At 44.9% G+C, this 26901-nt stretch overlaps 2 protein-coding genes and 1 long non-coding RNA gene across 5 annotated transcripts; 2 read left to right on the top strand and 1 right to left on the bottom strand.

The window, feature by feature from the left end:
- The first annotated feature begins 1309 nt into the window (after positions 1-1309).
- On the top strand, positions 1310-12729 carry HACD3 (3-hydroxyacyl-CoA dehydratase 3). Of its 2 annotated transcripts, XM_055715478.1 has the most exons (11): positions 1310-1459; positions 1663-1705; positions 2836-2909; positions 4858-5022; positions 6023-6074; positions 6467-6577; positions 7191-7318; positions 7854-7966; positions 8527-8633; positions 9709-9840; positions 10725-12729. In XM_055715478.1, the coding sequence occupies exons 1-11, from the start codon at positions 1373-1375 to the stop codon at positions 10799-10801; spliced, it is 1089 nt and encodes a 362-aa protein (XP_055571453.1). In that variant the 5' UTR covers positions 1310-1372; the 3' UTR covers positions 10802-12729. The 2 variants fall into 2 exon arrangements, with proteins under 2 accessions (XP_055571453.1, XP_055571454.1); XM_055715479.1 differs by lacking the exon at positions 9709-9840.
- LOC114014898 (uncharacterized) lies at positions 5029-5694 on the top strand. Its single transcript, XR_003558596.2, has 2 exons — positions 5029-5459; positions 5578-5694. It is a non-coding gene; the product is annotated as an uncharacterized LOC114014898 (long non-coding RNA).
- Positions 12730-12879: 150 nt separating the features above from the next.
- Positions 12880-25791, bottom strand: INTS14 (integrator complex subunit 14). Of its 2 annotated transcripts, none has more exons than XM_055715477.1 (12): positions 25677-25791; positions 24980-25246; positions 23495-23602; positions 21553-21708; positions 20077-20195; positions 19493-19635; positions 16989-17081; positions 15766-15910; positions 15391-15524; positions 15169-15287; positions 14721-14786; positions 12880-13744 (listed from the first exon to the last, which is right to left on the bottom strand). In XM_055715477.1, the coding sequence occupies exons 2-12, from the start codon at positions 25199-25201 to the stop codon at positions 13493-13495; spliced, it is 1557 nt and encodes a 518-aa protein (XP_055571452.1). In that variant the 5' UTR covers positions 25202-25246; positions 25677-25791; the 3' UTR covers positions 12880-13492. The 2 variants fall into 2 exon arrangements, with proteins under 2 accessions (XP_055571452.1, XP_005435634.2); XM_005435577.4 differs by lacking the exon at positions 25677-25791 and adding an exon at positions 25364-25548.
- Positions 25792-26901: the final 1110 nt, after the last annotated feature.

The following is a 26901-nucleotide window of genomic DNA, read 5'->3' as shown; positions in this document are numbered from 1 at the left end:
ACAAAAAAATTTCCCAGCTACTAGCGACACGTGTTCAGCCCAGGGCACCCACAGGCTCCAGTGCAGTAAGCCCCCAGCCAAATGTTTCTTCTATACATTTGAATTTCCCTTTGCAAAGCGAAGTCACTTTTTGTAAAGCAAAGGCTTTTTTGATCCACTATAAACCAGAAAAAATAATTTTGCTGCAGGTGCCCCCTCCTAAAGACATGCGCAGGTAGAATCTCCAGGCCATAGAGACCCGGCGGCTGTTTTTCCTGCACCAGCTCTTCAGCACAGCCTCCCATGTGCTGCTTGGGGGCTTGTTGCTCCCTAAAGGGTACGTGGGGCTTGTGTTCCAAAATAAAGAAGCCCGGCAACAACTGCCACAGCGCACCTGACCTTACCCAGTGGCTTTGCAGTCCCAGGGGCTGGCAGAGGTTGAAAATCCTCCATTCAGAGGCAAGCTGAGGCATGGCGTGGGTCTCTTACTGGTGCAGAGATATGCACAGAAAAACCCTCTGTGGGAGCACAAGGAAGCGCCTAGAAGCTGTGAGGGAGAGGTCTTGCCAAGATGGGTTGGAGGGCAGGATGAATGTCACCAGCACGATGTGGGAGGCCACAGGCGAGGTGCCCTTGTGTGAGCTGCTAGGGGAGCCTTTTTGAAAGTATCACCAGAACCAACCCTATCCTTCTTTAGCCTTATTGGCACAAGGTCCTGGGGCTTGTAATAATTACAACGGAAGAGTTAAAAAGGTTGGGGCATGTGGTCGCGGGGCAGGCTACAGAAAGCATGGTGTTTTCTAAATTTTTAACAGCCTTCCTTGGCTGTGGTTAAGATGAGCAGCTCGCACGCCCTTGCAGGAGGCAGCTGCTTGGTGAAGGCCTGTGGCAGACGGAGGAGGACGGGGCCCAACGCCATGGCCACCTCCCTGCGGGTTAGGTTCCCTCAGCCTGGCATCCCCTGCGGTAGAAAGCTGCCAGGGATGCTGTCGGGGGCTCAAAGCCAGCGGTGCCCCACAGGCTCCGCAGCTGTGTTAGGGCACCTGAGGTGCTCCCTCAGCGAGGCCACCGCCATGGCGGGCAACACAGGCGGCACCTCTGCGGCCGCCTGGCGCAGGGCCGGGAAGGGCACACACGGTCCCCCCCAGGGGCCGGAGGGGTCACGCAGTGCCCCCGGGGCCGGAGGGGACGCCTGTAGCCACGGGCCGGGCGGCGGAGGGGGCGGGCTGGTACCTCAGCCGCGGTACTTCACCCGCGGTGCGCAGGCGCGGCGCGCGCGGCCCGCCCCGGCGCGGGCGTGGGGGGGAGGGGGAGGGGCGGGGGCGCGGTGCGCAGGCGCAGTGGGATCCCGCCGCCGCCGCCGCCGCCTCGGTGGAGCGGCGCGCCGCGCGCCATGGCGGGCCCCAGCCTGCGGCCGCACGTGCACTGGGCGCAGCGGCACCGCGAGCTCTACCTGCGCGTGGAGCTGAGTGACGTGCAGGTACCGGGGGGGGGGGGGGGGGGCGTCGGGTCACCCACCCGCGGGGACACCCACCCGCCGGCACGGGCAGTGCGTCCGCGCAGCCCCGCTGCACGCCGGGGTGGGCGCGGGGTCTTGGCGGTGTGGGGGGGCGGTGCTCGCCCGGGGGTCCCCGCGTGTCCCCGGTGCGCCTGCTCCCGGCTAACGCTGCGCTCCTCCTGCAGAACCCGGACATCGCCATCACCGACAACGTGCTGCACTTCAAAGGTAGGGGCGGGGGGGTCCTGCAGCCTGGCCCGCCCGGTGCGCGGGGGCCGCGGGCACGGGGAGCCCTGTCCCCACCGCTGCCCTTGGTGGCCGGGCATGTGCGGAGCCGTGGTGACACGCACCTGCCTGCAGACCGTTGAGTCCCGGCGCTGGCACGTTCTATCTTATCTAATAAGAAAAACCCCACCCCACCCACCCCCATATTTAAATAGCCCTGAAATTTCCGTATGTCTTGGCTGGCCGGTGTCGGCCGAACCCCGGCGATAACTGGCAGCAATTTTTCCTTTCACAAAGACCTTGTTTGCAACTGTTATCAAACCTCAGCATCGGGAACTAGCGCTGGATTTGAAAGGTAAAGCAGGTCTCTGCCGAAAGGATGGGTTTGTCCCGGCCGGGCAGCTGCGGCACCGCGGGGCTTGTGCAGCGTGGCCGGCCCCGGCTGCGCCGAGGATACGCTGCGGCTGGGCTGTTATTGGGGGTTTCTCCTTGGTTTGGTGGTTTTCTTGTAAGATGCGTTGTCTAGGGAATGCTGCCTCCCCGGTGAGCCACAGCCAGGGCCATTTGATAGGGATGCGCGCATCGTGTTGGCTTCAGGATCGGTTTACAGGGTGGGAGGGTGGGGATGAAGCTCGGCGCGGCTGGTTTTCGGAGCCCTGCCAGGGACGAGACCTGGTGTGTGTGGGAAATGGGAAAACGAAGGCACCCCCTGCCCTTGGGAGGGGACTCCCCGCATCGTGCTCCTACAGACCCACCAGACACGGCCTCCCTGGTGCTCGCCCATGGCTGTGGAGCTGGATCCCCCAAAGGCGGGGGGGGTCGGTGGGATTCCAAGCTGTCAGAAGCCTGTTTGGGAGTCTGTCACGCTGCCTTCCTGCAAGCCAGGACCCTTCCCCAGCGCCGCGCAGGGTTGTGGCAACTTTAGCTGCCGAATCCAGCAACTGCAGCTCCAAGCCACGCTTTGGGTTGTGTCTTCCCCGTTACCGTGTGGTTCCCCCTCGCCTCCCGGCAGGGCAGGGGGAAACAACACTGCAAATAACCACCCAGTATTGCTGTGGGTGAAGCGTCCTTTGCAGGTGGGGCATGTGGAGCTGGCGGGGGTCCTCACACTGACTGTTAATTTTGTCTTTTAGCTCAGGGTCATGGTGCCAAAGGGGACAACATCTACGAATTTCAGATCGAGTTCCTAGAACCGGTTGAGCCTAAAGTAGGTACTTTTACTTTTTCTAACTTTTGCAAAGAAAAAGTAATTTCTGAAAAACTTGAAAATGGCTGCGAATAAAGTTCGTGATACGCTGTTTGGATTTTCTTGGTGAGTCTGTAACCGCTGCAGGCTAAAAGCTGCCTGTGGCAGTCCCACGTCCTGGTGCTCAGCCTCAATGCACATCACTTCGCCGGAGCTAGCGCTTGCATGGGGCGGCTTTAACAGAAACAGGGCCTTACATGTATCGGCTGGTAAACGGTAGTTGTAAATCTTTTAAAGGATTTAAAAAGTAGCAAACTAACGGGAGAATCTGGCAATGGGTTTTCTTATGCAGCCATGACTGAAAAGCAGGGGAACGCTGTACTGCAGAGTGTCGGTGTCATGGTTTGTGGCTTTTGCAGCCTGACAAAAGGAAACCATGAGAATTCGTGCTTCTGGCTTGTGCAGATTTCTTAGGTTGCCAGTACAGATACGCTGTAGCTCCTGTTGCAAAAATATTTTCTTAATTCCTGTTGTAGTCTGATAGGAGAGAGCTTTCCTGGGAGACCAGCCCCTACACGTTACTTGCTGGTGGCTGTAAAGTCTTGTCTTTGCCTCTCAAAGGTGTTAGGGGCAAAGCTCCAGGCTCTGCTCCCACTGCAGGATTTGTGCTGCTGATTCCTGGCTGACTGCTGCGGTTAGCTGCAGTCAGCCCGGGAGCCGCCGTTCACCTCTGGTGCTTCGGCAAGGGAGGAGACCGCCGGAGGGGGGATTTCTGGGGTCTGTCAGCAGGCAAGTGTCTTGTGTGGCTCCTGCCAGGTATGGAATGGCAGACAGTGAACATCTCTTGGTTCCAGGATCTGGGCACCAGTTTGTAAAGCAGCAGCTGCCTAGTCCACGGTGTGGGGAGAGGTGCCCAGCACTGCCCGTGGCTGTCCTCTGTGCTGGCAGGCTTGGGCTGTGCTGGCAGCCAGGCCTGGAAGGCAAGCCCTTGCCTCTGCCGAGCAGCCTCCTTCCAAAAGTCCAGTCACTCTGAGTCACTGTGGAGGGGCTGGAGGGCAACGGACTCTGAAACCTGTGGAGATGGTTGAGACCAGGAGGTATTGCAGCCCAGGGTTTTCTCCTTCAGCTTTGTTGTGCACCATGAGTGCCTCTTGCTAGTGTCACGCTACCAGTGAGAGATGGAGCCTCTGACAGACAAGGACCAGGCGTTAGTAGCTGTAAATTACGGCTACAGCCTTCAGATGTCCTAGGAGCATCCAGATGGCCTTGACAGAGCAGTGCTGGTGTAACATGCTCAGTTAAGAATGCAGCTCATGCCTCTTCTGCATCATTTTCAGCTGGTGTGAGAGGCAGTCCCACGTGGAGCACCCTGGCGAAGGCTTGAGGTGTGGAGGGATGCAATGGTGGCAGTGAGGGTGGGCACCCAAGGTGACAACGCTGTGGGCTGTAAGGCTGGAGAGGTTTGCCATTATGCAAAGTGTGGCCATGGTGGAGAGGCCTTGTGCGGTAGCAATGACCACACTGCCAAGGCTGATAATTCTGCCTCTTGCTGCAGCAGATGTCACATGGGGTCCCCTGTTTTGGACACCTGTGGTTGATGGTAGTGCTGTTCTTGACACTGGCTAGAGGAGGTGGGTGGCTCACAGTGCTAAATGCAAGGTCTAAAGCCAAGTTCGTGGGTTCTGCCTAGGAAGGCTAGCGCTAGGGTCTGTGCTAGCTCTTTGTGGTGGGATTCAGGGGTGCTGTGCATTACGAGCAGGCTTTCAAGCTGCTTATCAAGTCCTGCAGTTGCTGTCTTCAACTGGGCTGCCCTTTGCTTCCATGCCGTGGGTGGCAGAGGCACACTTAGTGTGCTGCAGCAGTCCGTGTCATCCCTGCCTCCTTGACCAGGGGAGCTGGGGTATCAACTCAGCCTCAGAGGCCGTTTCTTAGGACTTCTGCTGATGTGTGCTCCCGTGTCTGCCCTCAGCCTGTATGCAGGGTGACTCAAAGGCAACTGAACATCACTGTGCAGAAAAAGGAGAGTAACTGGTGGGAGAGACTCACCAAGCAAGAGAAGCGCCCGCTCTTCCTAGCTCCTGACTTCGACCGCTGGTTAGACGAATCGGATGCTGAAATGGAACTGAGGGAGAAGGTCAGTCCTGTGGGCACGTGTGGCTTGTGCTGCCAGCTGCAAGCAAGGATAGCTCTTCTCCTGCGTTTGAACTTGTGTTCTTTATTTACCTGAAGTTGTCTGGCATGCTGATTGTTACTGCTGTTTCATACAGATCCCACGCTGAATCGGTTAAACAGTTCACATTGTAAGCAGGAATTCAGGAACAGGCATGCTTCTGGCTAGAAAGAGCAGCAGCGTGGATCTGAACGGGTGGCTGTGCGCCAGCGCAGTGCTGGCCAGGGTCTGCTGCCCTGCCCTGTGCCTTAGCAGCCCTGGGTCCCAGTCTATACGAGGATCGATGTGCCATGTGGAGCCCAGAGTTGCTGGTCCCAGACGTTGCTTGTCTGGAAAGCGGGGATTTCTAAGGCTTTCCTGAGCCACTGGGCCGGCCCCGACGGTGCATTCCCAGCATCCTGGTAAGCTCAAGCAGCTTACTGCAGCAGGGAGGTGCAAGACTGTCTTGGAAAAGACTTGAACAGACCACATTTCTGTAAATCAGTTTTACAACGAATGCTGCCCTGTTCCCCTCCACAGCCACTGAGCTTAGCGCGGAGCGGAAAGGGCCGCTGCAATGCCAGGAGCCAGAAGGCAGTGCTGAAGGGCAGGCAGAGAGCCTGGGCTGGATGTTCTCAGTTCCCTTCAGGTCACTGGTGGGTCATGAAATGTTTTAAGGAACAGCTCTAAGAAACGGTAATAACTGAGAATTAACACAGAAACCAGCAGGCTTTCTCAGCAAAAGCATCTAATTACTAGAATAAAATACATAGCAAAGGCGGGATACCTAGTTAACACTCTCTAGCTTTTACTGTACCATAATTTCTGGATGATGAATGTGCTGTTTTATGCAGGGGAAAATTCAAACCTTCTAGCAACTGGCTGCTTAGCGGAGTTTTAAACCCACTAGCTTTGCGGTAGTATAGTTAACAAATCACTTGCTAATTACAGTAACAGTCTTTAAAACCTTATCCTTCATCTTAAGGAAGAAGAAAAGATTAACAAAATGAAAATAGAATCAAGAGTCCCAAAAGACCGTAAGTAACTCTACCTTTTTAGTGTGTAAGGTGGGGTGTAGAAAGCTGTGTTGCTCCTATGCACAAACCCCAAATCTTACAGAGAAATTTTGACTGGCTTTGTGCATCTTGGAGGGGGTTCTTTGTACTGTGAGCTATTTAGAAATTTAATAAAAATGTACTGCAGTTTCCAAGGAATTTAAAAAGTCTGACTAGCAAGAACTGAGTCTCAGCAGATGACGGTAAAAGCGGGCAGAACCCACGGTGCACACAGCAACCCTTTTATCACAATCAATAGCTTCCTTTTTTCTTGTAAGCTTTATTCTCATAGGAAGCCTGGTTTGCAGCTGTACTCTTTGCGTAAGTGTTACCATTGTACTCTGCTCACCTGATGTGCTTATTATTGATTTTAGCTTTCAAACACCTGAAGAAGGGATACTTAATCATGTATAATCTTGTACAGTTTTTGGGATTCTCTTGGATTTTTGTGAACATGACAGTACGACTGTTCATCTTGGGGAAAGGCAAGTAATATGAGCTATTTTATTTACGCTGGGGGCTTTGTTTCAGTTTTTTAGTGGTGGTGTTAATGCTTTCTGAACTATGAATGCTAAAGCAAGACATATTTAGGAAACAAAACCGTGAATGCATGACAGAATCCTCTCAAAAGCTATCACGGTGTCAAGGATAGCAAAATACTGTCCTCTGGTAAATTACAACTGCATATTCTGATGAATGATACTTGTGCTCTGCCAAGATTACTTTTAAAGGAATCAGCTGCAGCACAATGTGTCTCTCACTGCAATGTTAGTATTTTTGAAAATGAGCTGGCCAGAATACTTCAGTTTTGAAGCAGGAACGACCCATTCTATTGAGGTACAGCGCTGTTGCTTTTTCTATAAAGTAATTACTGAAGTAGCTCTTGATCTTTCTGTGTGAAACAGAGTTCTTGAGCAGTCTTTTTGGCCTAACTGCTATGACTTTTAAGGTAAGACCTATAAAGAAGTTACATAATTATGCATAATGGTTTTTTTTCAAATACAACTAGAATCCTGTTATCAAAAGATATGCTGCTGTGCCAGCTACCTGAACATGGAAATGAATTTCTTCTCTAAAATGGTTTTCTGTGTCTTACAGATTCCTTCTATGATACATTTCACACTATTGCTGACATGATGTATTTCTGTCAGACCCTGGCATTCATGGAGATCATGAATTCACTAATAGGACTAGTGAGATCACCGCTGATACCTGCTGTAGTGCAGGTAATATTTTAGTAAGATTCTTCTTCTTGCTCTTTCCATGTTTAAATTTTTTTTTTATTTTTTTTTACACAAATGTTGAGACTCTCCTAAAATAAGTGGTAGAACCTCACTGACACTGGACTAGAGAATATATTATTCAGGAGGCTGGAATCCATGTTTCCCAGCCTTAGCTGTGGCAGGCTGTCTTCTTCCATCACCTAGGTAAAACAGGAACAACAGGGCAGCAAAAGCAAGACGTGGCTGACAAAATGTACATGATTTTGATTTGGTACCAGTTCCCTTTTTATTCTGGTTGTGGTTGTTGTGCACGAAAATGAGGATAGATGATTTAAGACTAGGTCCCTTGGATTGCATCTAAATACAGAGCAAAATGCATACTCCTAAGAAGCAGGTCACAGCTCAGCTGCAGAGTTAGTGATGTGCTCAGCATATGTTTCAGGGGTGAATAGATTTCCTGTGTGGTTTTGACAGCAAAAGCTTGTTTTTTCTTTTGGTGAAGAGTGTGACTGTTCCTTAATTTGTTTTTCTTAAACAGGTATTTGGAAGAAACTTTCTTTTGTTTGTTGTCCTTGGAAGCTTAGAGGAAATGCAAAGCAAACCTGTGGTGTTCTTCATATTTTATTTCTGGAGTATCATTGAGCTGTTCAGGTTGGTGGGATTTTTCTTCTAGCAGGTGTGTACAGAACAACGTGGTTGTTCCCAGGAACTCTTTAAAGAAGATTTTGATCTTTGTACCTTTTGGAAGAGTGGCACTAATGCATTGGTCCACGAGGGTAAAATCTCCTTTAGTCATGGACTATCACAGCCTTCCAGACTGCTGCCAAAAGCTGAGACAAGGCTGGAGTCTGAAAATAATACTGCCCCGAACCTAGGGAAACCTGTTGCTTTTTTCCTTGAGGGTTTTTTGCTTTGAATTTCCACTGCTAAGTGAGCTGCTCTGTTTCTTTTTCAAAAGAAATATTTTGAAAGGTTTACTAGGCAAGCCAGGCAGTTAATCCATCCATCTGGTCAGAATAATAGCATTAGTTCTGTAAACTGCCAAATTAAGGATGTGTCCATCATGATCCATAGGAACAGTTTTTTGAATATTCTTGTGTCATTTGGGAATTATGTTGACGATACAGCATATATATATATATAAGACTAATTCTAGTAGTAAGTTCCATTTTAAACATTGTCTGTTTCTTCTCACACTGAATTGCCTTTAGGTATCCATATTACATGCTTTCATGCATCAGTATTGAATGGAAACCACTAACCTGGCTCCGTTACACTGCCTGGATCCCTCTCTACCCCTTAGGAGCCTTGGCAGAAGGTATGTCCAAAAAAACCAGTTTAATAAATAATGAATTCAAGGCTGGGCAAATAACTCAAAATTATTATTTTTTTTTTGGCTGCTGGACTTAAAAATAGTAATTTAGAACAACAGATAAATAGATACTTGCTTTGAGCTGAACAAGATGTAAGCATTTTAATCTGTCCTACTGAATCAAATACTTTTTTTGATTGGACAAGGAAAGAAGTCTTCCTTTTGGGCACTGAGGAGGGAAGTAAAGGCAACAAAAGGTTACATGAACAAACTGGACAAGAGTGTGCTGCAGTCCATGCAGGCGGCACAGGATGACAATGATCATTTCCCTCTGCTGATCCAAAGCAGCGTTGTTCGCTTCTGTCTGCTGGCCCTGACTCGGCCAGCCAAGCTTGGGTTCACACCAGCTCACAGATCTTGACATTATGTTGTAAATCATTGCACAGGACAGGCAGGGGCCAATTCTTTTTCTGCAAGAAGCATAGCCTGAGAGGCGTAGTGCTTGACAAACAGGGTTCCGCTCTCCTGCCTGGAGAGCGACTGCTCTGTGGAAGAAGCAGGCACGTGGCCTTCTTGCTGTACCCCTCTAGCGTAGGGGCTTTACAGTGTACTCTTCTGTCTTAACAGGTCTGGATTACGTTTAATTTTTATTTATTTAAGAAGCATATCACCACTCAGTTTCTAGCTGTAAGAAATGTGTTGTAATTGTACCTGTCAGAACCTGTTTCTATGAGCTGGGAGTAGGCTTGGGCATTGCTCAGCTTGAAGCACAGGAAAGACTATGCCTGTTTCATTGCCGTGGGTGTTTCTGCGTGGTAAATACTGGTGGCATGAGCCCTGCAGGCTACAGTTGTGTGTGAGAACTGTCACCAGGCAACTTCACTGTGCTGAGACCTTCATAGTTGAATTGCTATACTGCCTCTGCTAGCTGCTTTCCATCATACTGCATGTTTAAAAAGAAAACAGCTTTAAAATTGGTGTAATTAATGAGAGCTAGCAAATAAGAAGGGAATATCCTGGAACAGTTGTGGGCTATATATTTTACATGTGTTTGATAACGTTGGTGGCCTTCTGCTTTCAGCCGTCTGTATCGTTCAGTCCATTCCAATCTTCAGTGAAACAGGGAAATTTAGTGTGGGATTGCCAAATCCGCTGAACGTCACAATCCAGTTTTCAGTTTTTCTTCAAATATACCTTATAGCCTTGTTTTTAGGTAAGATATTTAATTGTATTTCTCACTACTGAAATAAAAAGGCCATTTTCCTCTGAATTAAGTATATTTTCCAAAGAAAATTAATTTCCTGCATCTTGGGGATCATGGCAACACAAACTGGTTAATGTTAAGCATTGTCCTTGTTGCTTGTTTATGTAAATTTGTCAGCGATGAGGGGAACACACCTACAATTAGCACTGGTTAGCCCCCCAAAAAGGAGATCTCGGTAACAAGGGTTCACTTGGGTGAAAAGATCACTTGGGTTAAAAGAATAGTTTTTACATGTATGTATTTATAAGCTTAGTATACTTAATTTTACTGTTTACATGGTATTTGAGCTTCAGAATGATTTAGTGGAAATCTAAACGTAATTTCAAATTAAAGCAGTGTTTACCTAAACTGCATTATAATCACTAATGCAACGTGAAAGTCAAGTTTTTCCAGAAAACAATATAGAAGGCTCTTTAAATAGTAGTATATTTAAAGAAGGATGGTGCTTGATACAGATCTGTTTTCTGGTGTTACATTTCTAAACATTACGTTAATTTTGTAGTATGCATACCCAGTATGTCTGTGTATCCACAACCCACTAGACTGGAATTTTAAACTGAACTTTCACTAGGTTTCTCCCTTTCAGACTGTTCAAAGCATACCTTCAATTGAGATTCATTCTGAAATTGTGTTTTACTTTGTAACAGCCTTTGTAGCAACTCCTGCCTCACCCAGCAAGGAAGTACTTGGATTAACTTTCCATACTATACATACACTTAAAACCTCGGTTTTTTGTGTGGTAGTTCGTTTGTTGTTTTTTTGAAATTTGGTACAGCCATCTAGCATTAAAATGATGCAGTGATGTCCCACCTAAACGCTTCATTCCTTTTCAGGGCTATTTGTGAACTTCCGTCATCTCTACAAGCAAAGGAAACACCACCTCGGACCAAAGAAGAGAAAGATGAAGTAAAAGAGGACTGCAATGCTTTCTTATCTAACTTATCTCAATTACAAGATAAGCCTCTAATTCTTACGGTTTTACCCACTGTAATGTAAAGAATTTTGTAAAATTACATGATCACGCTAGATTACATGATTTCATAGTGAATCAGGTACCATTCCCACATACTGTATTTTGTTCCCTTTCAATCACGTATGCATGGCATTGATCATTGTACAACAGTAACATTTAAACTCTTATCCTGTCAACTACCATATTAGAAAGAAATCCTATTATCTGCATATAATATGCTTATAAACAGTGGAGCAGCACTAAATGGAAATAGTGTTTATCTTTTAATTGGATATTTGCTCTTTCAATATTGCATGCAGATAGGGCTTCTGATGTCAGGATATACTATAAGCTGGCCCATGCTGTTCCTGGGGTGCAGCCTGGTGGCAGGAGGAGCACAGTCTTGAGACCACTGTGAACTGTGTGTAGGTGTTTACTAACCGTCTGGGTAAACTTGCTGTGCATATACTCCCCTCCCCCCACCCCCCCTTTTTCTTCTGCAGCATGCTGATGCTAATGCTGATTTAAGTGCTACAACCTTAGTCTGTTTCTGGTTTAGCCTTAACAGAATAGGAGCACTGTGCAGACCCTAGCAATGTGTGTATTCCTGTAGCAACACATCCTATCCAGTCACTAGGGAAAGGAAGCTGCTACTCTGTGACCTGGTCAGAAATGCTCTCCTGCTTGGTAATGCAAGCACTGAAACATAACAAAACAAGGAAGCACAGGTACCAGCTTTCTCCTAGCAAGGACCCAAACAGAACTCCATCCCACCCATGCAAAGGGAAAACGTGGAACTGTCATGGGAGACCAGGCTCCTCTGATCATTCCTGGCAGGGCTGTAGCTCCTGTATTTATAGCCTTCAGAAAGGCAGTAAAGATTGCTTTTCTACTTAAGCTTAGGGATGCAGTGGAGAAGTGGGTGTATATGCTTTGTTGGCTGGCCCCTGGTGGGATGGCGTAGTGGATCAAGTAATTAACTGTGTATTATTTAGATAGCATGCATGAAATCTTACGGAGATCCCACACAGGGTTTGAAGGAACACTTTCCTCTGTGCTTACATTAAGCAACAGCAACAACAAAAGAAGAGAAACTTCCCGCACATTGCAGGTCATCTATCTACTCTCGCAGCTGGAAACCTTTGTTTCAGTTGACTTGTATTTCAGCATGCCCTTCTGCAATCCAGTTTATAAAACGCACAACAAGTTTGCTCTAAACCATGCTGTGGTTATGAACAGGTTGCTTCACAACTGCACTGCCCCCAGGGCAACGCAAAGCAATGCCAGCAATCCAGAACAGGCGCTGAAGTTGAGATTAGCTTGGTGCCATGTTACTATTTGTCTTTTTCTACTGTAAAACAATATGAATCTTCCAGAAAATTATTTTCTATATTAAAGGTAACAAACAATGGACCCAGTGAATGTTACTGTCAAGGAAAGGAAATATTGTTATAAGGGGATTTTAACAAAGAACTGGTACAGGCTCCATGCTGCATTTCACAAACCACGTTCTGTTGACAGGAGGCATGATACAATTTCTCTTTAGGGTTACTTGAGACTCCCACTTAAAGGAGAGTGCAGCTTGCTTTACTCAGGAGAGTTAAGCTTTATTTATACACTTAAATTTCACTTAGCACACACTGTACCTAGGTTTGAAGGATGTCAAAGGATTGAATTAGCTGAGTAATGGAACAGCAAGGATCACTTTTATACTTTTAATTTCTCCACTGGGCATTTAAACTTCTTTTATGAAATCCGTATGTATTCATACACTGTATTTCTCAGTGACATTGTGGTACCTAGTGCAAGCTGTCATGGATCTTACACTACTGAATTTTAGTCCTTCAAAAAGAATGTGTTTCTATTAATAAAGATTTACAACCAAATTTTGCTTTAGTTCAGGTGTTCTTTCCCTGAATGTAAGAAATTGCATAATTTATTTAACTCTTGTGATAAACAGCTGGGAGCCAAGCCTTTACCAGGTCAATGTTTTAGGCCACACAGCCTAGTTGCTATGAAAATGGAAGAAATCCAACTTAAATTTTCATGAAGAATTACTCTTTATTAATATTACACAAATAAAATCCTGTGTCACGAGATTAAGTTACTTTCACAAGCATAAGCACTGTGATGCGAGTGATACTCAACGGCAGTACAGACTGGCTTTCACATCAGATGTGACGTTAGTGAATATACCCTGAAATCAGTTGTGTATCTTATCTTGCACAGTGATTCCCAGACATGTTTTCTTTGGACTAATCGAGTCGATGTATAAAGTATAGTAGCTGCCTTTTAAGATACTTTTACCAGTGAGTTCAGTTATGTAGTAACTGCATTTTGGGAAGGCCAAAAGCCACCAGCAGTCTGCTGTCTATGATGGCATTTCTTTCTTTCCTCAATATGTAGCGAGTAACTTCCACCCATCATCCAACACAGTAATTGACTTTGGGACACCTTCCACAGTTTCCAGGTCTGACTAAAGCCACCACAACTAGCTTTGTTTATTTACTGAGCACTAATGCTGGTAGGGGACCCCGTTTTAAAAGGAAGTTCTTCAAACAGCAATTAAACAGGCCCTACAAATTAAACAGGACAAGAAAATGTGAACCGCTTGAGCCTTAATCTATAGAAGTTCCCAAAATGGAGACTTCACATTCTCTCAGTGCTGCTACTGGAAAAGTCTGTCTGCAGTGGAGCAATGTTATGATCGTAGGCAGCATATTCCGATGCTCCAGTACTTGCCACTTTAAGCTGCTGAGCAGCATGTGTGAGCTGAAACGCTGCATCAGGATGAGCTGTGTCGGGAAGCAGGGTGCACTCCCGCTCCAGCATGTCTGCCACACCTTTCAAGAGGTCCAAAAAACCAAAGGCCAGGGCTGCCTTTCGTAAACGATTAAGTTCCTGCAGAGAAGGAAAGCTCCTTTTAAAGCCACTGTAAGCCTCTATGTAAAAAGTGAATTTCTTTCTTAAAGGTAAGCTTGTTTGCTGAGAGGAAAATAACCTGAGTGATGGGTACAGCTGCTGGAAACTGCCCAGCTGCTCATGACATAAAAAATGCTTCAAGGCTGAAGATGATAGTGGCGCAACTAAACAGTTGGTTTTCCCTTGATCACTTCCTATAAATCTCCACTTCTTCCTTTTCGCTTTTGTGCATTCAGCTATTGTATCTGCCTGTTTTGTCCGTGTCCCAGCTGGAGGTGGCTTCCAACTTAGGCTTCACTGACTGCTGCCTTTAACCACAGTGACCAGCAAAATGTGTTATGTATTCATTTTTCTTCACTATAAACTGACAAGTGTTTATGTGCTTTTAGGCAGGGTATTCATTCTTGAAGTCTCCGGGGGCTACAATAACAAACTGCTTCGGCACTAAGCTTATAAGAGGAACAACAATTACCTCCAGCTACAGTCTAGATTATGGATTATTATGACGTGACCAAATGTGCCTAGAATTCTGTCTTTCTCTGCTTCAGTTGTAACAAAAAAGTGTAGGAGACATTTTCAGACTCAGAATGACATACCTCTGTGTTCCTATTCCTCTCTGATCCCTCAGTTTATTTCTGCCTAGACAACAGCATAAAAATCTACAAGAAGTTCACCATGGAAGTAGCAGGGATCACGAGGGGCACCTGCAAATGTGACCCATCTATGCCACTCTGCCAGAGAATGTGGTGGCAGGGAAACCAGACCCCTTGTCTCACCCTAACTAGTCTGTAAAATAAACCCAGGATGTCTCCTTCTTTGCAGAACCATGTATGTTTTCGCAGAGCCCTACAAGCCTGCACAGAACATACCACAGACACAGCCAGTATGTGTTCCCCTGTCAAATGTACCACTATCACTGTGGATGAAACCTGGGCCAGCCTGAAATGTTACTCACTTTATAGAAGGTTTGTGTTTTCTCAGGGAGCTTCCTTGCATTTCTCAAGATCTTCTGTACATCTGTCTGCAGAAAAGAAAAATAACTAAATAAAAATCTTGGCAGCTGCTGGGGAAGCTGCAGAAAAAACCCTGAACCATTAACTGATAAATTATCCTGACCACTGACAAGACTGCAGCTCACAAAGGCTGAAACACAAATGGTAATTGTACTAAATCAAATAAACTAAGCCAGATGCTACACTGGAGACACGGCTTTCATTAAACAAGCTATGCTTTCTGATTGCATTTTAATCACAACATTTTAAAGAGGCAGTGTTTATAAAGATGAAAGAAAAGCAATAAAGCAATTACATTAAATGGACAACACGCACACAGACTCCGCTTTGCCGGTAAGATGGCTCCTGCTGATCCAAGTAAAGCATCAAGTCCAAAACCTGTATCATTACCTGGAGGCCACTTGGTTTAATCCATACGGTAACATTCTGTGCATAACTGCGCTTGTTCTTGGGTTGCAAGGGGAAAGGGCTCTTATTGTCATCCTCTCCGTAAGGATTTTCTTTTGCATCTGGGAGAAAAAAGAAAATAAACGAACTTAACAACTAAGATTTGGCAAGGTTATTCACGCAACACTGAATGTGTAAGCGTTATTCAAATAGTGTGACCAGTACCTGAAATGGGTCCAAGCTGTGCCATCTTCCCTAGCCATGGAAGAGGCTCAGGACCAGGTTCAAAGAGCGACATCATGAGGTTTGATTTCTTCTTGCTATCTGCTTGTGAATAGAGCATTCCATACCACTCTGGCCTGTTGAAAAGAGCAAATCCCAAAGGCTGAAAACCTTCCACCCCTCTTTGCCTAGTCTTTGTCTCCCTCCCACTGTGGGGAGGCTCACTATTTGCAATTTATACTGGCAGAAACATATCCACAAATAAAAACCCACAGCTTTGTCTAGCAGTGCGGAGTTCTGTACAGCATACGGATATAAATAAGCAAAATTTATAAATGAGTTAACCAAGATTTCTCAGGCAGACATCCAGCTCCATACCCCAACTGGACGACAGCCACCATTCCCTCCACTTTCAGGCTGCCATGTAACAAAACACAGAAGTTGGGGATTTTTCCAGCAATCTGATTAGCTGAATTCTCATCTTCGGTGTCATCTGTGATCCCAGGCCCCACCTCATCACCTTCTGAGGAAGAATAAAAGGAAACAAAAGAGGCAACATAAGAATAAATTCAAAACCATTAGTTACATTTCCAAGACACCGCCCTGTATTTTCTGTCATGCAAAAGTTAATTAATACTTTTGTAGAACAGCTGCTAAATGCAGTGTTTGGGCAAAGTGGCACTATAATGTTATATAAATATTCCATTGCATCCTACTCACAAAACCGAGTTACCAGAAAACTGTGAATAAAACCTCAGCTTTGAAGAAACTAGAAGCAAAACGAAATGGCAGTAAGAGTCTGGCAACAGATCTATGTCTGCTTCTGAAGCAAAAGCATCCGAATTTCAAGTTCTCTCCTGTGCAATTTGTGGTCATTAAGGGAAACTTGCTACATTTTAGCAGCTGGAATACAGCTGTGATTTAACTGTTAATATCTTCCAAGGTGAAAGGCCTAGCATGATAGGAGTGTTAATACAGAGATGAAAGCGTATCAGGAGCTTTCATTCCTCTTTACCAAGAGAAATCTCACATTCTCTTTACTCCACTCCAAGGCCACAACAAAAGGAAAAGGGAAGTCCTTCTCATCACAGGCTAGTGCTCTCAAGCAGCTGCAAAGTCAGTAATATGCTTAACCACCCTCAAAGCCTACACCAGTCATTTGTATAGATACATATATAGTTGGCCCCAATGAGCAGCAATTAATGCACAAGTACAACTGAGCAATCTAGTTGTGATTAAGATCAGATTTTTCACAACAACAAATCATTCCAAGAACCAATTAGATGCAGGCATTAAACATTCATCTAGCACCACATATTTCATTGCCCATTACTATTTTTAGCTTTCGGTTTAGCATGTTCTATTAATGATGATGCTATAAGGACACCGTTCCTTCTAATGACTTTCTAAAGAACACAGTATTCAAAAAAAGAAAAAGCTGGTGTTCAAGATTTTAATTTTAATGTAACCACACAAACACCTCTTTAGAGACAACTGGCATCTTGATGAAGCATAAAATCTGTGGTTCTAGTCTAAACCATCTCAGACATAACAAAGGAAGCTTAAAACAGTTTTTGCTAAAAGAAACAAGACTTGCTCACCTCTGTTAAGTGCAATTGGCAGTACTAAGTGTCTGGACAAGACAGGAGGGCTAGAAATATCAGCTATATCTACAAAGCCAACAATTTCTAGATCTGTGGAGAGACAACAGGTTTAAGTCAGATTTGGAAATTGCTTAAACGTATTCTGAGTCCATTTAGCATTACCACCTCTTACACCACCAAGTTTTCTGAAGCAGTGACTAGAGGTAGCACAACAGAGCCCCAACATTGATTGGGGTGTCTAGGACATAGTAAGATACAAACATTTATAAATAATACCATGACACTTTAAGACGAGAACATAACTTTCATCACACACATACTGCTGTCCACGAACTGTGCTACTAGACAAACACAGAATCATGCACATTGGTTTTTTACACTGTACGCAATCCATTGCCACTTTATAAAGTCTAAAGGAGAGAAAACAAAGGACTAACCCAAATCTACTAGCTTCAAACTGGCATCACAGAACCTGCAGGAATTCCATCAACTCTTTGGCCTATGAGGCATGCTTCCAGGACTGGGAAGATGGGTTGTGGTTCTTGAGTTTTGCATGTGCACGGGAAGTTTAAATACAGCTCCATCCCATAAAGAATCGTGGGCATTTGCTGGTAAAAGATCGAGGCAGCCATGTCCTTCATGCTCAGCCGTGTACTATTTCCTTGCCAATTCTTGGCTGCAAGAGATGTTGTATGGGTTCACGTGTCTCAGCCATGTGAAGGTTTTGGTGTGTGGCTCTAGCAGCTTTTGAGCAGCTCTACACTGGCAGAGGTGTAGAGAGTACCTGCTTTGTAAACTCTTCTCTACATGAAGCATGGTGACACATATGTTGTGCCCTAGCTATGGACACAGGTCCATATGCGTATGGCACAATTAGAAGTTCAATGCCTTTCCAACCTGTACTGCAGCTGGAGCTGGGGAGCACAGTCTCTCCTTGACAGCCCAAGCAAAGGACCTGGCCCAAAGGCAATTCAATTGATTTTTCTCATAGCTGGACAGTTAGCACTTGATTAAAGCCAGGGAGGAATTCAGGGGCTGAGCACACCACACACTGCATTTTAATGCACACAGAACAAAATTTTCTTCAAGCCAAATTCCCATCTTTGGAATGATAGGAGGAACTCTTAAGACTGAATGCAGCACCAAGCCTCCCTCACCAAGAGGAACCACATGCTCTTTTTCTTTGCTATTGCTATTTTGGTACTGATGCACTTATTCCTATTTAAACAGTATGCAGCTACAAGTAAGAAGGGATCACACCCCAAATGAGTTTTTTCTCTTGTAGATTTAAAAAAAAAACCCAAACAAATCAAGGCAATCTTGGTGGCAGTAATTTATGGGTCACAGTTCACTTCCTTGCAAAATTTTAGCACTATTGTGCCCTTATTCACATGCAAGCTCTGCATGTTTTGTTCATGAACACAGAAAAAAAGGAAGTCTACAGGTCAGATCAAGGAAATGAAATTGCCAGTAGAGTTAGAAACTCTTGAAAAAGGAATTATCTGAAAAGATGCCTGGGTATATGATCTAACCAAGTCACTCTCTTTGCACTTCCCAAATAGCGCAAAGCCAGCAGGAACTCCCATCACCTCCCTTTCAGTTAGCCACACTGGGGTGTCACTGAGGGTGCCAGCCTTTAGCTCAAGAGCCACAGCACTCTACTGCCTGACTGGAAAGAAAAACAAAATGCATGTGGCCAAGTGCACTGCTGAGGAGCTGAGAGCAATTTTGAGGTTACAGTTGAAATTTAACTCTCAAGGCAAAGCAGTGAAGTTCAGTGTATTCTCTCCAAGAAATGTACCTAGCCATTTGCTAGCCACAGGCATGGGCTATCTACAGACTATCTGCTGTTCATGGGTGCTGTCCACTAATGGGAGGGCTGAGAAAGGTTTTCTTTGCACAGTTGTTTTTCAAAATAACTTAGTATTAAGTTATTATGTATTAAATATTAGTATTATAAGAAGTGCCAGGGTGACAAAAACCTATAAAGACCGAGATTTCATAAATCTCAACCTTTACTTGTGCTGCCTCACGAATTCTTCTTGACTCCACTCCTAGTGGATCCCTTGGAGAAACCTCTAGAAAGATGCTAGTTTGTCTCACCTGATAATAGAGAGTGATAATACAGAGCCTTTCTGATAAAGGTAACTCCTAACACAAAATGCAGCCCCTTCTTCAACAGGCCTCTCCTACTCTCCATGAAGCTTATGAGGGTATTAACGGAAAGCAGCCTGTAGCTGTCTTCCACAGTCTTTGCGCCTAGAAATTGGCACCCAGAGCTTTGAAAGTGCCTCTACCCTGCTCCAGCCCTTTTATGAGGTACACATGGCTGAAGTAGGATGATGTTCTTGTCCCCTATTGCCACATATACCAAAAATTTACAGTCAGCAATTGATCCTTGCAGAAAGTGGATGAAACAGAAACTATGCAAGATAAGAGGTGGTAGTGAAAAGGTAGAAATAAAATAGATTTAAGTAATAAAGCAATCAAAGATTTGTTACCTGTATTAATTGCTTTAGGAATGGGGTCTATTTCCTCATCTATAATGAAAGGTTCTGGTCTGGGAAATACTTGCACATCGGATGTTAAGTGGCCACACTTGAGAACAGCATGGAATGGTGTATAAGCCAGGTCTATTAGCTTTCTAGAACATGATCAGTTATTATTAAGGAAAATATAAAGCATATCAAAAGAAAATATTGCCTAAAGCACACTAACTTAGCTCCCAAAACCTGTTTCTTTAACTACAGTTAACTCAATAGTTCTAGCATCACTAAATTAAGAAACAAAGCAGCATATTATCACACTGATGGCAAACTAACAACAACTGTGGAAATCAGCATCTTCTATATGCCAATCATAAACAGACACTATGATTTGGTTACATAATGACTAAAATAAATATTGACCTTAACCAGTGAAGGTCAAGACGAAAATACAGTTAACAAAATCATAAACTGAAAGAAAAAAAAAAAAAGTTTAATTAGAACACCTCGTATCATCAGATTTCTTATAATATTTGTTTTCCTTTACAGATACTAACTGGAAACCTTCACAAAGGCATATTATCTACAAGCCTACTAACCCAAACATCGACTGCACATTCTTCAGGCAAAGGGGTCCATCAATAGTGAAAATTTGCCCTTCTCCATTGTTTAGATCTATGAGCCGTTCCAGGCAGTCTAAGGAATCCGTGCTTTGAAGCTGCAAAAAAATTAAGGTGATATGTTTTTATTAAGTTTTCTTTTTACTCTCCTTTTATTAACCAATATGTTTTCAGAAAATATACACAACACAGCAAAAAGCACCTGACTGGATGCTATAATGACCTTTTGTTATCTCACTCCTTTCTGAATAAACCAACATTCTTGGTCTCTCAGGAAACATACTCCTTATGTTGCATTTATATTAGACCAGATGCAGCATTTGGCCTAGTAACAAATGATGCTAGAATATCTCAAGTTGGAAGGGACCCATAAGGATTATCGAGTCCAACTCCCAATACATTGCTTTATCATGTTAGGTTTTGCTTCGAAAGCAGGTTCAAGCAACTGAAAATCCCAGAAGCATTCAGTCTTCAAAGGCACAGGAATGCCTTAAGTAATATAACATTTTATTGGTAATGTTAAGTATCCATCCCCATCAGGACAATATAATTTTTAGGAGGGAAGTCAGATAGAATTATTTTTGAGAAGTTCTTAAAGAATGCTTGTGAAAGCACTTAAACTTATCAGCAACAGGAGATTTATTTTAAACATTTTCCCAGTTATTCTGATGTGTAAACAATGCTTCAATCCATCTGCTTAATCAAAGAGGATCATCCTTGATAGAGACCTTGAAGCTGAAATACCTATTGTATGCCTAAGTAGAAAATCCTTCTGTGATGGACAGAATATAGGTGTCAAAAAAGCAATGCTATTAATAAAACCTAATCTAAGCAACTTTAGTCTCCATAGGCTTCTTTTTAAACATTTTTTATTCAACAGAATTCTAACTACTGTGAAGATTTTTAAAGCTGGTATTGAGATTTTCAAAGGTACCTGAAGAGACAGAAAACAGTCATCTTTCCTTCAAAACTAAGGGAAGTTGGTTTGAACACTGGCTTGGAGACTTTAGAATTTTGCTCACTCGCATTTCTACATAAAGCTATTGTTGTTTTAAGTGCTGAGCATCTTTGCAATAGAAGTAATTTATTCAATAATTTAATTGTAGATTAAGAAAACCCCCAAAAAGCATTCAATGTAATTAATGCAGTAAAGGCAATAATATAAACAAAGAAAGAAATACTGCATAGTATTCCCCAGGGAGAAATCAACATGATTTATAAAGATTATTGTTATAATGCGCTAGTAGTAGATAATAATAGTGCAATAATAAACTTCTAAAAAGATACCAGTTACATTTCACCAAATAACTAACACTAAGCACTGGAATGTCAACTAAACTTTAAAACTAAGCACAAGAACATCAAGTATGTTTTGTGCTGACCTGCTCATTACTTCAGAGAAGACCAACAACTATCCAGTGCAACAAAGAAGGAGGTATGGGTTAAAAACATCACCTCTTCGAGATTTGCCATGCACATGACATACAACTTGGATGGGAAGGGGAAAGGCAGTGGAAACCGGTTGCTTTCACTTCGCTGGTTGTGAGTAGCTAGGGAGTGCCTTAGCGAGCCTCTGCCGATCCCCAAGCAGCCATCAGTGACAAGAACAACCTGGAATGAAAGAGGACGAATCAGCATTTCCAAGTAAAGACACATTTCTATCTGCAGAGGGCAACCATCCACCAACACAGTTCAGTAGCCTTCCTAACAGCATGCACTTCTATACCGAAAATCCCTGCTCACACGGGGATTTCCTCCACTGAGATGGGGAAAGAATTGCGAGTAAAACTTCCAGAAACAGGTACATAAATAAGAAATCGAGGATTTAACCATTGCAATTTAACCTATGTGCATGGTAAATATATGCTTTGTTGTAATTAGGCAACTGCACTGAATTTTAAATTTCATAGCCAGAAACACACTATGCTGTGCATAAACACAACTATTTTTAAGTGTACACTAGAAGCACAGTGACTATACAGCCAAAAATGCAGCCTGCTGCTGCTGGACTCAAGAACTTCAGGTTTATTCTCAGATGGAAGATAAAGCCCACTTCTGTAGAATATGCAGGGGAACCCAACTTCCACTACAAGCCGCAGAAGCCCTACAAAAGGTAGTATTAATTACCCTAATTCTTTGCAAACAAATACAGCTGCAGTAAGCTCACATTTTGCAGCAGAACTATTAAAGCAAAAATAGGCATTCTTCCATTCAGTTGCAGGTCCAAAGTGAGTCCTTGTGGAAACGTGTGCTAATACGTTACACTGAATAATGGAACTATTTACACTCAGCTGAGACCCAGTCATTTCCAGAGTAGTAAAACCGCTGCTCTTTGAACACTGCACAGCAACAGCAGGCATTATTTTTGGCTGAGAGGTAAGGAAAATTAAATCCAACTGAAACTCAATGTATATCCGCTACATCCGGATTTGTATTCTCTCTTCATCCTCAGTCTCTCTTTTGCAGTCTCGTTACCACCTGAACTGTTGCTCACCAGTAATGTTTTTCACTATTTCAAGATTCTGCAGAGTACATTTCCCACTGCCTTTCATCACCGCATCACCTGAAGTTCCAGTAAAATGCTCTATGACACAAATGACAGACCACATCTATGCTTGGTTTTTACATCTTTCTAGTTCCTTGCTTTGAACATCTGCTTTTCCAAGGTGCCTTTTATCCTTGTTAAGATTATAAAGCATTGCATAACCAATAAACTTCTATCCTTTTTCTCCTTAAGGAATATAGCTTGAGACGTCTTCCTAGCTCACTGAGCTAGAAAATTACTGAACTGAAATCCTAACCCAAAGACCAACAGGCTCTTCAGTGTCTCAGAAAACAGAGGGCTAAAAGCAGACTTTGCCATAAGAAGCTGCAAATTCAGAAGGCTGAGAGCTGCAAGGGCTGAATGGAGTGCGCAAACAGATGCAGGCCAAATGACTCATTTGGGAAAGAAGACAGATCAAAACAGACTCCACAGCAGTCCCATGCTATTGCTTGAGAACTGGAACTGTTACAAGCCCTGGAAACCATCAGGTACTGGAGGAGAAAGGTTACTATACCCTTTCCAAATTAAATGAGGCTCCCAGGACAGAAGATCGCATCCAGATCAAACGCCAAGCCTGCAAAAAAGTACTCTAGGGGCAGATTTTATAATCCACCCCGCTACAATAACACATCGAACAGGATGCAGTCTAGAGTTTTGCTGCTGAATTTTTTAATAAAGACCACCTTCTGTTCATATTCCAGATACATCCAAAATACAAATTCTTTGTCTTCCTGTAGCACTAGCATGCCTGACAGTATTCAAAGTTTTCAAATTACACCTACAATTCCATCTGCAACTTACAGGGAGTACCAAGTATATGCTAGATCCTAATAACAGTAAAATCAGTCATACCTGGCAAGGAATTGCAGCACCCCATTCCTGCTGGACAATATTGCAAACCCCCAGCAGCGCTGACTCTAAACAGGTTTTGTCATAATCATCCATGTTACTTAGGGCTTCCTGTAAAGACAAACACCACTGTCACTGCTGCATGAAATATCACTACCAGGAAACAGAAAAGTTAATCATGGTTCTGTGGTAAGTCAGTATGTTTGCTTTGCGTTGTAACGCAACTGTGCTGTTACACAATGAAAAGTGTGATGCTCTTATATATGACCTGCAAAGTTAAAATAAATAAAAAAAGGAAAGATATAAAAAATTATGAATGATACCATGAGACAATGAGAGCTGACTTTGAAGGAACTATAATATTACTACAAACACAGCTCTTTTAAAGAAAAAAAATTATCCTTTTCATGTCTTAAGGGAACAGTAAAGTCAAAATCTGAAACAATGTCTGATATAAAACACTTAGCTTAGAAAATCCTCCCAGGTATCACAGCAACTATAACTTCTAAGAGATTCAGAAAGCAGACCACAAGGAGCTTGTCTCACAAAAACTCTTTGGCAGAGAGAGTAACAGAATCCAAAACTCGTATCTGCATCCTGTTTCTGTAACCATAAACCAGCTTTTCTCCTTAAAATGAGAACTTCACACTTAACGCAGCATCCTAAGAAGGATGCAGCTGTAAAACTAACATGCTAGAGGAGCCTGGCTGGATTCTTGGCTTTCAGAAATTCCTCAAATGAAATCTCAGGGAGGCGAAAATAAATCAAAGAGAATGCACTGGCATTCACCTGCTAAAATGCAAACGTAACAGAGAATATTTTTAAAAATCTGTCCCACAACAGACGTATTTAAAACATGGTGCCCTGTGACAGTGACATGTCATTCATCCTGACATTATATATGATAATCAGGTATGTATGTACCATTTTTACTGGATTCAGAGACTTTCACTGCCTTACTGCATTCATCTGGAATTTCCCTCTTGGACTTTCTCCTTTCCATTTTCTCTCAAATTCTCATCACATCTGTGAGGCCTAAAATCCCTTATTCTCGCCCTGGTTCAACCACTACACACTCTTAAAAGCACCTTCTCTCTACCAAATCACTTGACTAAGAACCTTTCTTAACTGTCCTGTCCACTGCATCACTTATTAAGACCAAATCAACAACTAGACAAAAATATGAATGTCACAGAACCACTCCTAAGAGCTTCACCAGGCAGCCTGTACCTCCATCCCCACTTCTAATACAATTAGTGACTCTTCAGTGGTTATCTGCAAAGGTACAATTTGCAAAGTAGCAAAATGTTTCAAATGCATTGATTTAATCTCTCCTTACAATAAAGATAAAACAGTCAATTCAAGTTGTTGTGCACTGGATGATATGAAATCACACAATTTCACCATGACGTGGAAACACGCGTGGGGTTCAGGTCTTTGTTTTCTTAATACTGACAGCTTACTGCTTTTGCATTTCACACACTCTACCTGGAGCGTGTTGTAATCTCTTGTAAAGGGCACCATCAGCTCCCAGAGTGACGAAAACACCACCAAAGCTGTGAACTCCAGCTTGTAGTTGGTCGCCATATGCTCAAACAGCATGGTTAGGCCGTGGACAGCCAGGTGTTTCCGCTGGTACTCCTCAGAGCCCTCCACCGACACCGGTCGCGTCATGGAGAGCGACACGTCCATCACCACCACCGTTGGCATGATGAGCCACTCCTCTCTGCTACCGTCGTGATGAACTGTGATCCCCTGCACGGAAGGGGAAGAAAAAGTCCACACGTTAGTACTGAAACTGCAGTTACAGAGCAATACACGTCTCACCCTCCCAGGCTGACCCCACTGTGCTGCTGGGGAAGCGACAATTACCCTTTTGCCCCACAGAACGTGGGATTTAGCACAGATTAAGCCAACAAATCTTCCCCTGAACCACACGCAGCATATCCACCCGGCTGTAAAGGCCTGGAAAGGGCCTGCGCGGCCAGGGCTGTGCCTCGGTGGAGGACAGGGCGCAGCAGTGGCCCTGCGCGGGCCGCGGACAGGCCCCGGGACCCCGGCCGAGAGCCAGCCCTCCCTCCCAGCCCCTCCCCCTCGGCGGAGCCTCTCCCCGCAGCCCTCCCGCGAAGCTGCGGAGCTTAGCGCGGCGTGAGGAAGCAGGGGGAAGGGAAATGATGGCGCTCACCCCCGGCCCGCCGTGCCGCCATGTGTCCGTCGCAGAACGCGTCCCCCCGGAACGCAGCGGCCGAGGCGAAAAGGGGCCGGGCCGCGGCTGCCGCCCGCCCCATACAGCCCCGCGCGGGGCCGGGCAGGCCGGAAAGCGGGGTTTTCACGGGTAACGGCAGGAGAAGCCTGTAGTCCTGCAAACACTAAGGCAAAGCAGTTCAGTTAGATGCCACTACTGTGGAAAAGTACAATAAAAAAGGCTGCTGTGCGTAGAGTTCATGAACAGCGTCCCAGCTGGCAGTGCGCCTCCTTCTCCCAGTTCTGTAAGGGTGGGAGTGGGATGGGGGGTTCAGTAAACTCCATTGCAAAGCCTGGATGTACCCGAGATGCCCCCCCAGACAGCAGTTTGCTTTAAAATTATCTTAAGGACGAGTGCCAGGAGGACAGGGCCAGGCTCTTCGCAGTGGTGCCCAGAGGCAGGACAAGGGGCAACGGGCAGAAGCTGCCCCCCAGGGCGTTCCATCTGAGTGTGAGGGAAAATCTTTTATCTGAGGGAGACTGAGCCCTGGGACAGGCTGCCCAGGGAAGCTGCGCAGTCCCATTTTCCAGAGAAGTTCTAAACCTGCCCAGACACGACCCAGTGCAGCCTGCTGTAGGAGAGCCTGCTGCAGCCGGGGCAGGAGCTGGGGATCTCCCCAGGGCCCTTCCAACCCCCACCACGCCATGATGCTGTGACTCTGATTATCAAATCACCGTTGTCTAATTTGCCTGCGATAAATCTGCTGATTGGCTTTTTATGTCCATTGAATCTTTGGCCAGGACTGTTATTTCTTCCTCTGCGGAGCTGCACCGTGCCAGCACCATGCTGTACGGAAGGGCACTGACCCCAGCCCCAGGCTGCTCTGCCTGCACACGGGGCCCTGCAGCATCCCTCTGCCTCCGTGATCCTGGTGCAGGAGCTGAGGGATGTTTTTCCAGGAGACAGTGAGTGTTAAACGTCCCTCTGGCGTTGCAAAGTAGACTCATATTGTGATGAAGGCCAGCAGAGCTGCTTCTCTGGTCTGCCAGCCACACAAGATGCCTCAAAATGAAGCTATGTGCGAGTTGTCTTGTTTCAAGTGACCCCTGCACCATGCAGAGGAACAGTGTGATTTACCCCCACTGCTCTCTTCCCTAGGTGCTGTGACAATGATACATGTCTCTCAGTTGGTGCTTTCATCTGATAGTTGAATGGAGGTAATCGC

This window comes from Falco cherrug, chromosome 7 (genome assembly GCF_023634085.1).
Source record: "Falco cherrug isolate bFalChe1 chromosome 7, bFalChe1.pri, whole genome shotgun sequence".
Classification (NCBI taxonomy): domain Eukaryota; kingdom Metazoa; phylum Chordata; class Aves; order Falconiformes; family Falconidae; genus Falco; species Falco cherrug.
Note: the sequence above shows the minus strand (reverse complement) of the source record. Positions and strands in the feature narration are given on the sequence as shown.

What these genes read in the sequence shown, in the direction of transcription:
- HACD3 (XM_055715478.1), top strand. Translation starts at nt 1,373, where the DNA reads ATGGCGGGCCCCAGCCTGCGGCCGCACGTGCACTGGGCGCAGCGGCAC. An exon ending in TGGAGCTGAGTGACGTGCAG is followed by an intron (nt 1,460 to 1,662) that starts GTACCGGGGGGG and finishes CTCCTCCTGCAG; the next exon opens with AACCCGGACATCGCCATCAC. An exon ending in CAACGTGCTGCACTTCAAAG is followed by an intron (nt 1,706 to 2,835) that starts GTAGGGGCGGGG and finishes TTTGTCTTTTAG; the next exon opens with CTCAGGGTCATGGTGCCAAA.
- INTS14 (XM_055715477.1), bottom strand. Translation starts at nt 25,201, where the DNA reads ATGCCAACGGTGGTGGTGATGGACGTGTCGCTCTCCATGACGCGACCG. An exon ending in GTGCTGCAATTCCTTGCCAG is followed by an intron (nt 21,709 to 23,494) that starts GTATGACTGATT and finishes CTTTCATTCCAG; the next exon opens with GTTGTTCTTGTCACTGATGG. An exon ending in TTAAACCAAGTGGCCTCCAG is followed by an intron (nt 14,787 to 15,168) that starts GTAATGATACAG and finishes TCTTTTCTGCAG; the next exon opens with ACAGATGTACAGAAGATCTT.